Source organism: Epinephelus fuscoguttatus, linkage group LG3, assembly GCF_011397635.1.
Source record: "Epinephelus fuscoguttatus linkage group LG3, E.fuscoguttatus.final_Chr_v1".
NCBI lineage: Eukaryota > Metazoa > Chordata > Actinopteri > Perciformes > Serranidae > Epinephelus > Epinephelus fuscoguttatus.
Genome location: NC_064754.1, coordinates 36,798,304 through 36,811,522, shown reverse-complemented (window position 1 = coordinate 36,811,522; position 13,219 = coordinate 36,798,304). Strand labels below are relative to the sequence as shown.

General features: G+C 40.7%; 1 protein-coding gene across 1 annotated transcript in view; it reads right to left on the bottom strand.

The window, feature by feature from the left end:
- The window catches only part of usp43a (ubiquitin specific peptidase 43a), a 188,985-nt gene that overhangs the window by 76,434 nt on the left and 99,332 nt on the right, over window positions 1-13,219 (bottom strand). Inside the window, exon 6 of the mRNA XM_049571236.1 lies at window positions 12,596-12,740. Within this exon, the coding sequence (XP_049427193.1) occupies window positions 12,596-12,740 (145 nt within the window). The remainder of the gene's footprint in view (window positions 1-12,595; window positions 12,741-13,219) is intronic.

Below are 13,219 nucleotides of genomic sequence, written 5' to 3'. Positions count from 1 at the left end.
ATTATCACCTGAACTGTAGCTCCTCTCAGCTGAGCTTTTATTGAGTTTCAGCTCATTCAGGCAAATTCACAAGCATCCACTAGGGTCTGCTGTAGTCCGCATGACATCAATGTCATGATCCACCAATGTTCACTATGGTCGCAAAGACCCCTATACAGACGTTGCATGAGACTGTGCAGACTGTAGCCTATGCGTGGACTGTGTATGTTTCAATTTCTTGCTCCACACTCCAGTCTAGTCCAAACACTGTGATCAGTCGCAGCTGCCTCACCAAGGCAACGTTAGTTTCCATTTGGATATTCAACAGACACTGACTCTGACTTCTTAGTTTCACTTTTACCTGTTGTCAGTGTAAGAGGATGGTAAGCTCACCTCTCAGCCCTCTCGCTCACTGCTAGGAGCTGACGCGGACCTTCAACTGTACTGTGAAAGGAAATGAGTGTCTGGTGGTTAACTGTAGCCGTCGACCGACATTCATTGTGGAAAGAATGCCAGAGCCTTGAGCTGTTTGCAACACAACTTTTTGGTTAACTCTCACAGCTCTCATAGTGTCGTTTTCTGACACAGAAGACAGCTGTTTTCAGTAGAAAAGCTCTACACAGGGCATCGATGGCTTAGTGGACAGAACAGGCACCCCGTGTACAAAGCATCATCCTTGTTGCAGCAGCCACGGGTTCGATTCCAAACTGTGGCCCTTTGCTGCCTGTCATCCAGTCGCTTTCTCCCCCTTCATACTACACTGTCCTGTCCATTAAAGGCATATAACACCACACCAAATTAATGGTTAATGTTGCTCTGTTGGATGTGTAAACAAGCATATCAACTTAAAAGGTGATGATATGTCAATCTTGTGTTCATAAGTTGTTTATGCTGTCCCCATGTGGCCAAAAATATTATTAATAAATTATAATATAATTCTAATATTTTTTTAATAAAAGAAAGATAAATTCAAAGATTTTTAAAAAAAAACAAAAAAAAAACAATAGCCTGGTAGCCTCAGGGTTTAGTACGTGGACTGTGTGATTGAACCTCTGTTTTTCCTCATTTCACTGTGTTATCAACTTAAGCCAGGACATGGCCAAAAAAAAAAATTCAATAAAAAAAGTCTCATATATAATACATGGAATGCATTCTATGATCTTGCTTTTGTCTCCTGACATGAATCAGCAATGTAAAACCCTCAGAGAAACTGACAGTGTGTGACTGTGGGAAGTGATTTACCTATTGTGCTGACGACATAAATGACGACTGTGTGTGTGTGTGTGTGTGTGTGTGTGTGTGTGTGCGCGCGCATGTGTGTGTTCATTCGTTCAGAAGTACTGTCTTGACTTTAAGTAGCTGATTGAAGGTTGTGACAGCTCAGATAAACACCTCAGAGTAATCCCTGACTCCCCACCTGTACACAGCTCTCAGTAGGTTGATGGAAACGACACAGTAGCTTACCCTCAGCTCCACAGTTCGCTGTGACAGGACCTGAACACTCAGGAGCGCCAACTGTGGAGCCACACTGCATGCTTAGTGTGTGCAAGTAAGAGGGAGGGGTGAGAATCAAAGACAAGACTTTGATTACTGCTTCTATCTATGAATGTAGATGCTGTTTGTGTGAGTCAGGTCCTGACAGATCCCTTTATCTCCAGTGAGGAATTCCTTTCTCTACCAGCTATCTCAGGGAATCCCCTCTTTTGAACCTACAAACACACATTCACTCTCTAATAAACAGTAACGATAGAAAAGGGAAGGAAAACAGCAGGGCTATGAATAAGAAAACATATGGTATAAATATATACAACAGATGATATGAATTATTTGTCATGAGACAGGGGGCTCACAGATTAGCAGAGCTCATGGCAGGCTGCTGCATATCTTTCTGCCAGTCTGCAGCAGTCGTGCAATGCAATTTAATGAAGTCTGTAATTTGATAATTTAGCATAATACATTACATCTTTTCCAGGCCTGAATTTATGCAAATCCAATGGTAATTTTAGGAGTTTGTCTTGTCCTCACTTTAAAAATTGGGCTTATCAGTCCTTCACTCAATCTCTCAAGGAAATAGCCAACTTTGGGGCAAATTCACAAAGAATGGATTTCGGCAGCTGATAGCACTATGAATTGCACATCACTCACAACCACTACTTGCCTCATCTGAAGGTCAGATTCACAAAAGCACGTAAATTAGCTGTACTTCAAAATAAAGTGTGTGTCTTACAAACTTGAGACATTCGAACATTACTTGTGGTCCATTCCATTGCGGTCCATTTTTGATCCGTGACCCACCAGATGGGAACCACTGGAGAAGATAGAGTCTATGTTATTAAAAACGAAAAGGAAGAGGACCGAGGATTGATCCTTATGGGACACCACACAAGATGCTTGCTTTGTGGTTAGGGGTACTTATCAGTAGATACTGTTTTCTGTTTTTAAACTGCTCACAAGCACTAATGTCATAACAGCACAAACACACATATAAAGTTTTGCAGCTGAGTACAATTTGCCCTTTTTTTGCATCTGATTCCAATTATCCATGTGATAAAGTATAAATGTTGCCTTTGCGTAGGGATAACAGTGGGCTGGCCAGTGGCAGAGAGAAAAAGAAAACTGTTTTCAGACCTTAAGCTACAGGTCCTGAACGACGAGGTGCAGACGTATTTTTCAAAACTTCAGCTGAGGAATTTAAACATGACAGAGATAAATATATTTCAGATTTAATGCCCCAGTCTGTCAATAAATTCAGTTACCACCAACTCTCTGAAGATATATAATTTTACTGTAACTGAATGTGATTATTAGCACTGAACTTTGTGAACTGGACTGTTTTTGCATAGAAAATGGCCAATTTTGCACCAAATGTATGCATATGACCTCATTTAAATACGTGCAAATAGACACTGTTTGCTTGGCAGAGCAGTGAGGGGTGCATATCACCCTTAGCAGTTGAGAATGACACTGTTTCTTTTTCTGTTATTTAACGGCCACAAAAGCCGCACAGTCTTTTCGTGAATTCACCAATCTGGCTATTAAATTGTAAAGTTTCACAATGGCTGATCTCAATTTAGAGTCTGTGTGTTTCAGCATCTCATTTAGGATGCCGTCGGGTCCACTGGTCTCGTTCAGGTGTGTTATGTGTTTCTTGGTAAAGGTTTTTGGACTGCTTTATCTACATATGTATCTCAATCTTGAATGTCTAGATTATTACCCCTCTCTTTCAACTCCCACAGTCCATTTTGCTCAAATCCTCACTGACTTCTCCATTATCACAGAGGTCCTAACTTTTTAATTTCAAGGGCACCAGGTGAACATCACCCACAGTTAGCATGCTAAGCTTCCCTGAGCTACTATTCAGCAGGAAGTCTTTTTCTTTGTGCAGCATTATGGAGCTTTATCACTCTATTTATGTGCAAATTGCCTGGATTGTTGGGGGTGAAATAGGATGCTACTGTGACGCTTTGGACCTAATTGATTTTTCAGTGTTTTCCATCATGAGACCTCCTGCTGCCATTTCCTGTAAAATGTGAAAGCTCATTATTGTACCTGGGAGCGGCGCTGATTCAATATCCCCGAAACGGTTTACTGATAAAGTCTGGGAAATCCTGCTCGCACACACTGAAATACACAACAGGTGATGACGACAGAGGAATTCCCTGCATCACTCTTGCAACACTGCCTACAAAACATGACAGTTAGTTCACTCAACACTGAGGTTTATATTCTCAATGCTTTTTGTCATGCTGTAAAATGAATGATCATTATTTATTGGTCCATATCAATCCTTCCAGAAAATCCCAGCAAATCCGATACCTACAGCATTGTGTTGTTGACATATTACAGCTAAGATGACCATTATAATATGTCTTATTCTGGCAAATATACCTGACCAACAATTAGAAAGGAAGGGTACATTTTCAAGTACTTGTAATATTTTGTCTTTGATACTTTCAGCCACGCTAGCAGCAGTGTGGATCTGGGGATGGCAATGTTTGTCTGTCACCCATCACTTTAGACGAGACGGTATGTTCCACATTGGACTTTAATGATCCAGAATTGATCATTCTTTGTTTCTGTGTTACCTGTAAGGTTTTGCAGTTTAGGCATTTTTAATCAGGTAGGTAGGTACATTTGATGCCTCTCAGTTGCATGCAGTGGAATCTCAGCCAGCCAACTGAGAGGCATCAAATTCAGTTTCACAGTCCAGAGATTAGAAATCATGCAATTGTCTTAAATGGCAGGCAGCATCTGCAGGTGGAGCACTTGGAGGCACCGGAACTTCACAAGTCATTACACTATGAGGCTGGGACATAAAACAGGCTGTTAAAGGGGCTTTACGTGACATTCAGAGTGTATGAGTAGTCTGGACACACACAATTCTCAGTGTGGATGTGGCTGAGTTGGTGGCTAGCAGCTAATGCAGCTAACTCTATAAACAGCACTAACAGCGACAACAGTGCTGACAGAGCTAACAGTGTTAACCAGGGAGAACCAGAAAATGGGTGCTACACTTCTGTGACAACACCATGCCAATATCAGCAGTAACAGCCATATGACTGCAGTGCAAAATGACGGCAATACGCTAGCTAGTGGGACACGCACATGCACTGACATGCACAAGAGGCTGGATCAGGTTGACAGGACAAACAACAGAGTGTGACTTCATTTTTTGCTCAGCACACGATTACCCCACTACATCTTTACAGAGCAAACAGTGGTGTGCTGCTATATTTATGCTCTGAATGTCACATATAGACATTTATAGTTACAAAGCTGCACTGCGTTGCTGCAAACGCAGTGGTCTCATTTAAGGAATGAGGATTCTGCATTTCTGTGATTGCATTACTACTGCTATTATCATTCTGAACATGGCCTTACAGTGAGGTCGTTCCCCTAAATTTGAAAAGCTCTCTTGCTTGCAGAAAAAAGCCTACATGTGAAAATGTCTCAACAGCAGCCCCTTCGTGTTCTCCTCTGCTGGAGCAGCAATAACACGGTGGCAAAAATATCATTTTCAGGATCACAGAGGAAGAAAAAGAGGTAAAGCAAGAAAGGAGGTGTGATGATGAACCCCATATCACACTAGAGAATCATCATCTGCTCTCGCCACTGCATGTCCAAATTCTGCAGTGTGGTAATTTGCTTTATTCCCGTGTCATTCCTCCCCGCCATCTCCTGCTGTTAAAGCACATTTTTAGTCCATACATCCTCTTGCCTCTCTCCCAGTCTGGGGAGGACAGTACATGAAGAGCATTTCTGAGCAGGGTTGTGCCATGCAACTCACTTCTACTGTTTTAAAGTCACTGTACAGCTGTCAAGAGACCTACAAATTGTCATGCTGTGGTGGCTTGACAGGGAGATAAAGACAGTCCTGGGAGGACATCAGTATGTGACGGCTGCCCGCTTTCAGATAGAGGAAAGTATAATTCTGTGCCACACGCTGATCTAACCTCTCTGAGACTATATTAAGACTAAATTCTCTGTTTCAGTCAGCAGTTTATTACACATTGTCAACCTTATGTTTTTGCCACTAGGGTGCTGACTTCAGTCAGTAGCTTCTACAGAAGACACAACATATTTATATTTCTGTTTCTTTTTAATAGGATTTAGTTGATCATAATGCTTTGAATGTTTGCATTTATTCATTGTGGATTGGATTATCATGTCCCATTTTCCCTTTACTGCCTTATTTATTACTCTCAGTGGACTCTGTAAATGATGAGTTGATAATACGGCTGCTAAAATTCTATTGGGGGGGAACAATTCAGAAAATTAGAGTTATGAATTGCAGCAGCTCAATGGAAAAATATAAAATGTCAGTAAACAAACTGACAAATAAAAGACTGTTGAGCTAATGCATTGTTGGGTTCATGATGAGTTTATTCTCTGTTGCAAATATAACTGTCACACAAATCCAATTTTATGAGCATAAATTGATTTCTGGATGAGTTTGAAAAATACATCATTACCTGAGATACATTTTTGCATGTCATTTCAGTGTTTCACTCATCATGAATTAAATCACCTCTACAGGGGTAGAATATCTATGTGGTGTATGTTTCATCATGTATGATCAAAAGGTGCTGATTGAGAGTTAATAATCACAAAATGAGAGAAATTATCACAATTAAAGATTCCTATTCCCAAATGATGTACATCTACCACTGCTGACAGATAAAAACTGGGTGTCTCCCATGAGCACAAACAAAATATTATTGTCGATTTTTCTACAGATTCCCGTAAAACTAGAGTTAGTCAGGCCTGAACACTATTTCTACTGACCACATTTCTCCTGCTGCTACAACCTGGTGAGGACATACAGCAACAATAGTTCCGATCATGACTCCACTGCTCCATATAGTTCCTATATGTGTTTTTAAATACTGAGGAATAGACTGTACAGCCCGAGCCATAAAACTGTAAATTCATCACTGAACTGTGTTTCTGTCTACACAAAGACAGAGGGGATGCACTGATGAATCAGCTGAACATTGATATTGACTGATATTCTTTTTGTTGACTGTCATTGGCCTATTGGCAGATAAGATGACATTCAGTGATGGCAGTGGCCGATGTTTTTCTGCTGTCATATCAGTTTTGTGCAGGCTCAAAAGCAGGGCTCGAGACTAACAGCCGGAAACTTTCACGGATTCACCGTCTTAGTGACTAGTTCTCATGCTGTTCACCTGCCTGATCACTAACCCTCCTGTCATTGCAGATCCCGCCACACCCATCTGCCCTGCAATCACCCGAGTTTTCCCCGCCCATCTCCTCACCTGGATCCCATTATGCTCATCAGTCACTCCTCATATACTGTACTGGCCCAGATTCTCATGCTCCTTGCCAGATTGTCTAGTGTGTTTGCCTAGCTTTCCAGCATTCTTTGTCTATCTGTCGGCTTGCCTGTTACCTGTTAGGCTACCCTGCCTGTTTCCCAGTTTGAAGATTTTTTGCCTAGTCCCTTGGTTTTATCTGCCTGATCTGCCTGCCTGCCTGGTTTGTGACCCCTGCTTGTTTTTGGACTGATTAAAGAACATTTCTGTCTCTGAGTCTGTGCTTTTGGATGTCTTGGTTCTGAGTCATTACAGAAACTTAAATTAATGAGCAGGTACAAGAAGAACACAATGACTGTTTGGGAAATGGGCTCTGTGATCACACTGTTGCTCAGAAAACATGTTTGGGATGAACAGAGATCTTCCCCGAGATGTCTCTGGGACCAAAGGATGCAGTAAACTTACTATCGTCGTATCAGAGGATGCATTCTGTTGTTTCCCTGATAATGCTACATTGTGAACAACAAATCTGTGTTAAATTTGACAGGAGAGTGAGTTAAGGTTAGCTCAGCAGCTGGTGGCCACAACTAACTGATCAAGGAGGCTGCATTTGGTTACATTATGATGTGTTCAAGCTCTATTCAGTAAAAATGAGTATTGGGTGAAGGTAAAATTACAATGTTCACATGATGTGTTCAATGTAATCATGTAAATGTAAATTTTGATAAGAAACTTGAATAAATAGTTTAAAGAAGACATTTGTTGATGTTTTCACAGCAATATAAAATAGACATCAGAGAGGGAATTTTGATATATATATAGTAAAAAGGCTTTTTAAGCACTTTTTTAAAATGTGTTTTTCATGTGAAAAGTTATATTAAAGGTTGTCTTATAAATGTGAATGTTTGAATTAGGTAGTGTAATGAAGGGCTTAATTACATTAAAACAGTTAAGTCATTTTTTGATGGTGTAGATATTTTTTGTTTTAATATAACAACAAAAACAAAATAAACAACAATATAAAAACACTGGTTTCGGCTATCGACCATATTCTTATTCTAAACCCAGTTCAGACCAAAGATCAGTGATGAGACGAAACCATTTAAGAACGCTGCAGAGAAAATTTGGCTGCTCTGAGCTCGACTCAAGCCGACTGATGGTGTAACCTGCAACTCAGCTGATCAAATCGCCAGTGGCTGATTTTGGAACATTAAGCACGTCACCTGTTTCTACAGTCAATCGGCTTGTAGTTAAGCCTGCTGGTCAAGTCAAAATGACCGCAGATGGTGTGTTTGCTTGCTGCTGCAGGTGCTCCGTCCCCGCCGAGCCCTCTGCTCCGTCCTCAGGTGCTCCGGTGTTGGATGGTGGATCGCTGTTGCTGCTCGCTGTATGTGCTTATGCCCTCCACAAACACACACATTCTCATTGACGTACTAATTGGTGCTAGTTATTTAAATTATTGTGGCGTACTGATTATGAATACAGTCCATCTGATGCTCGTTTTGTTTCTGTTTTTCACTGTTTCATCACTACTACAAATGCAACTGTAGCCAGTATCTCACTATCCTCATTCATATTTTAGGAAGCTACAAATTATATTCAGCCAGTAAATAAGTCTGAAAAGCAGAAATCAGAATGGAAGTACAGAGAGTTGTTGCATAGAGATGATACACCATCTCATGCAGTTGCATTGGTGTGAACTGGCAGGTTTTTAGAACATTGCGTAACAGTGCATTGCAAGTAGTTAACTGTTTCAACTCGTCTCGTCAGAAATCTTTGGTCTGAACTGGGCAATCGATATCAGCATTGGCCCAGAATTTCGAAACCTGTGTATCCCTAAAAAATACGCAAATGTATTCTTTTTAAAAACGTATGCCCATAAATAAAAGGAAAGCATAAAGTGATCACAAAATATTGAATCAAAATGAAATTATAAATGCCTCTGCCTTTTAAAGAAACATCACTCAAAGCTCACACCTCTTTTAGTCACAGATCTGCTCGTGAGCTGTGTGTTTTTCATTATATTCTTGGTTTTATAGGCCTTTCATGTTGCCATCCATCATGGCAGCAGTAGGCTTGACTTTTTCACAGAAGCTGCAAAAACAAACTTACATGATGGACAGCGGCAATACTGTAGCTGACGGCTTGTTTAGTCTGAGGAAGAGGCCTCTGCACTACCTGACATATGTGATGAGAACCAAATCAAATAAGTAGAGCCAACAATGTACACAAACACCGATCTGGCTTGTGTGTCATCGTGCACTGTGCTGTACTGTACTATAATATTCTTACAGCAGAGAGACTGTATTGGATTGGCAACAAGAGGCCTCCTTAAGCCCCAGAGTAATTAAGGTCTTATATAACCTCTGTAACCATAGTAACACTTCTACAGTACTGCTTCAAACCACGATAACTTTTGTTAAGCCACCAGCAATGGTGGTGTCTCTGAATTGTCAAACTCGATGTGATGATTACCCAACAGTCTTCATACAGTCAAAACAAAATGCACAACAGAGATATGCCAAAAAAACAAATCAATCATTGTATAAATTCAGATGCTACACTTGACATAACGTGACATAAATCTCACCAAATGAAGTTATGATATCCTGGAATCTGTCTGCTCCGATCTTATGAATTATTCGGAGATAAGGACCATTCATCATTTTCGTCAGACTGCTCACAAGAATGGAAGTCACATTTCCCAGTGTGCGCTAAGGTGTGATTCATTACAAGTGCATTTTTGTGTGTGTGTGTGTGTGTGTGTGTGTGAGTGTGTGTTTTGTGTAAGGTTTTCTCTTGAGAGCCATGTATTTATGAGACTCTCCAGTGTAATTCTAATGGATTCATTACCCACTTGACTTACACGGTGTGTGTGTGTGTGTGTGTGTGTGTGTGTGTGTGTGTGTGTGTGTATGTGTGTGTTTTAGTGTTTCTGTGTGTGACTGCGAGTGAAAGCACACCATATGTGTCTGCTTCCTCTTTTTTTTACCATATGAAGTGACAATAGCAATGCCTCCTGTTGAGAAAGTGAAGAGACTTAATTTTTCATGACCACATATGTGAATTATTGATGTCATTCTTCGTCAGAGGTAACAAAACCCCCCATAAAGGTTTGCGGACAAAGGCTCACTCTGACTTGCCTAACAGGTACCCCACAGAGATTCACAATTAATGACCTCACACTCACAGTGGTGGTAATATGATTCAATTAAGCCCCTTTTAGACGTGAACATTGATCTGTTAAAGTAATTGCTGCGTGATAAAAGAGATCTACAGCCCTCTTTTGTAGTATAGGAGCGAGCGGAAAGTAATGCCATAAAGAGAAAAGAAGGTTGCCTGGCAGATAAGGCTGCCTTAGTGATGAGAAATCAAACATTTTTTGCCTTTGGTTGAATATTCACCCTCAAAGCTTGACTGCCATCCACCTACAGTGAGGGGATGATGCTCGCCCTTGCTTCATTAACTCCACTAGATGTTGTCTAAGCACCTGTAACCTCCCTGATATTTCCCTTTCACTGACATTTTACTGACTTTGTAGGTGAAGCGTTATGCTGGATGTTCACCCTCTAAGTGGATGGTATAAATGAAAGTTGAATGATTGCCGACACCTTTAAAATAGATGATCACCTGCCCATGTCACAACAAGGTTATTCAATCAAAATACAGTATGCTCATTCACAGGATTTCTGTGGGATTCACCAAGTTCACCAAATTTAGTACCTGTATTATGACCATACCATCCAAAATATGAGAGAATGAAAGCCAGTAGGGAAGGCCTAGAGTTATTTAATTGTTTTTTCCCCAGTACTTCCCACCTGTATAAAACAAAAGCTCCTCATGATATTATGAATTAAATGCAACCTGGCCAGATAAACAGCAGAAAATGGATAGATGGATTAACCATTTCAGAATTATTCATCTTTGTAAGTTCATTTAAATGTTTGCCTATATGAACACTTGCCCATTATGAAACCATAAGCATCCCATCTACTGTAGCTAGCAATAGGAAATATGTTTGCTGCAGGTCTGATGGTGATAACTAATTAACAAGTGGGACTGAACAGCCTCCTGAGTGCATAACCCACTGTCACAACCATCACCCTTTGATGAGCTCGCAAAATGTTACTGCCTACACCAGACAAGACAAAGTGTTTAAGACTTTGGTAAATTAAAGTGAAGACTTTTAAATAGACTGAATCATAACGTTTTTTTTTTTATAATAACCTCTGGGCAGAAAACCCTTGTGTTATGTTAAATAAAATTAAGTACACTATATTTTGAATATTTTCACTGAAGCCGTGATCTCACCGCCACAAGTCTCCACTGACAAAAACAGTAATTTAGTAAGAACACAGGAGTTGCTGGTCTACCACTGCCTCAGTTGGTTAGTGTATAAGGTAAAGTGAAGATAATATTCCAAACAGGGTGTACAATTAAACTGATTCACTGTTTTAGGTGGCTAACTGATTTCACATATCTCTGCAACTGGAATCACTTTCCAGTTGTCTACCAGGAAGTGATTGTTGTTAGTGTGACGTCAAGGTAATTCAGTCCAACCCCTTTTAAGGCCTTTTGGAGGAAACTGAATTCAATGCACTTTTAGACTTTTCAAGAGCTGCAAATACCTCCTGATAACACTGACAGAACCCCTTTGGTGTAAGGAATCACAACTAGGTCTGTATGTGAAATTAATTCCACTGCTGTCAGAAGAGGGCAGCACAAGACACACATATAAAGGGCTACTACGGCAATTTAGAGCTGCACTCTCTAAAAATTGGGGAACTCACAAAAGACAGATTTAAAAAAAGAATTGTCAACGTCAAAGCAGCAGAGCTCGTGTCATCCTGACTCTCAGGTCCTAGTATGGGTCACACTGCATAAACACTGGTCCTACACTTCCCACAATGCAACAAAAATTATCTTTATGCATGGTACAGTAAACACATGTCATTCAATCTCCACACCCCTGCTCTGTGACTCAGGCTTTTGTTATAAATGTATTGTTGAGATGCCACTTTACGAAACACTTTTCTCTGTTTCCTATATATTTAGATATTTGAGCCATAACATGGGCCACTCAGTCAGGGTCTTTTATAAAAGATGATGACTTCATACTAAATTGCTGCATTTACTGAGAGGGGCTCAGTCAGCCAGTTTGCTTTACAGAACAGCAGTGTGTGTGTTTGTGTGTACATTATACTCATCAACGGTGCATTCTGCAGTGTCTTGCATGGACTGAAAGGGTTTTTAAAGGGCGGTGATGATGCAAGGCTGACTCAACCCCATGTCTCTCTAATTAGTGTATGGACACAAAGCTCTTCTGTCGCTGACAGAGGGGAAGCAAGCACCTGAGAGCCCCTTGAATAAAGGGAAATTTATCCTCACAGACAACAGTGACATGGTTCTTACTCCCCAAAATCTGATAACTTCCCTGAGTTTTGAATAACTTCATCATTTGCAGGAGCTCATCCAGGTGAGACGTTACTCAGGCAAACTTTATATTTAGGATGATGTCATGCACCGGGCATCCAGACACATTTAATTTAATTTTGTTTGGGTGCTTTCATGCAGAAAGAAACAGAATGAAGGGAGGAATACAAAGCACTTTGCAGACACTGGTCCGCTCCTCACCGAAGTAAAATGTCTGCCTGTGAAAAATACTCACTGAAAGTGAACAACTGTTCAAAAGTATGAGTGTGAATAAAAGTTAATCAAGAGGACAGCGGGAGGCTGGAAAAGAGAAGACTGGAAATGAGGAATGTGAAAAAAAAGGAACTACCAATGTGGGAAGTCACTGTTGTCAGTGTTTTTGATGGACATCCTGTTACCATAGTTACCTGAGTGCGGCGCGGAGCCTCCACGACTGTAGAGGGGAGGAGCCTGAAAGGCGTAGATGACGTCGCTATCAGCAATTGCTGTCAGGTCATCATCATCCGAAAAGGAACGCTGAAAACCCGTGGAGTACAACTCAGCCAGGATGACCTGGAGAAAGAGAGTGCACAACAGAGACGCTGTGAACTTTGTGCCTGCAGAAGTGCCTCAAGCAATCCTTGTAGGGCTGAACCAGATTTTCTCTACTTGCTGCAAACCCAATAACCCCCACAAGAGACAAAAAGAAATTTAATTTAGCTGAAAGGGAAAAAAACATTGAGCCACAATGGCCCCAAAACTGTCTCTCTGTGGCAGCTTACATGAGCATGACTCACCTGAATAAGCCAATAAACTTATGTGTGCAAGCAGGCTAATTCAGTGAGGAAATAAAAACTGGATACATTTGTAATCAGCTCAAAGAAATCAAAGTAAACCTCGAAGGTTGCTGCTTTAAATCCCTAGAAATATATCACATAAAGCAGCTTGTAAAAGACTAAAAGAAATTTCCCAAAAAAACACAAACTCAGAGAGCAAAACTTGGCAACTGAAATACATCAAGATAAAAATTCAGAACATGATCATCTGCAAAG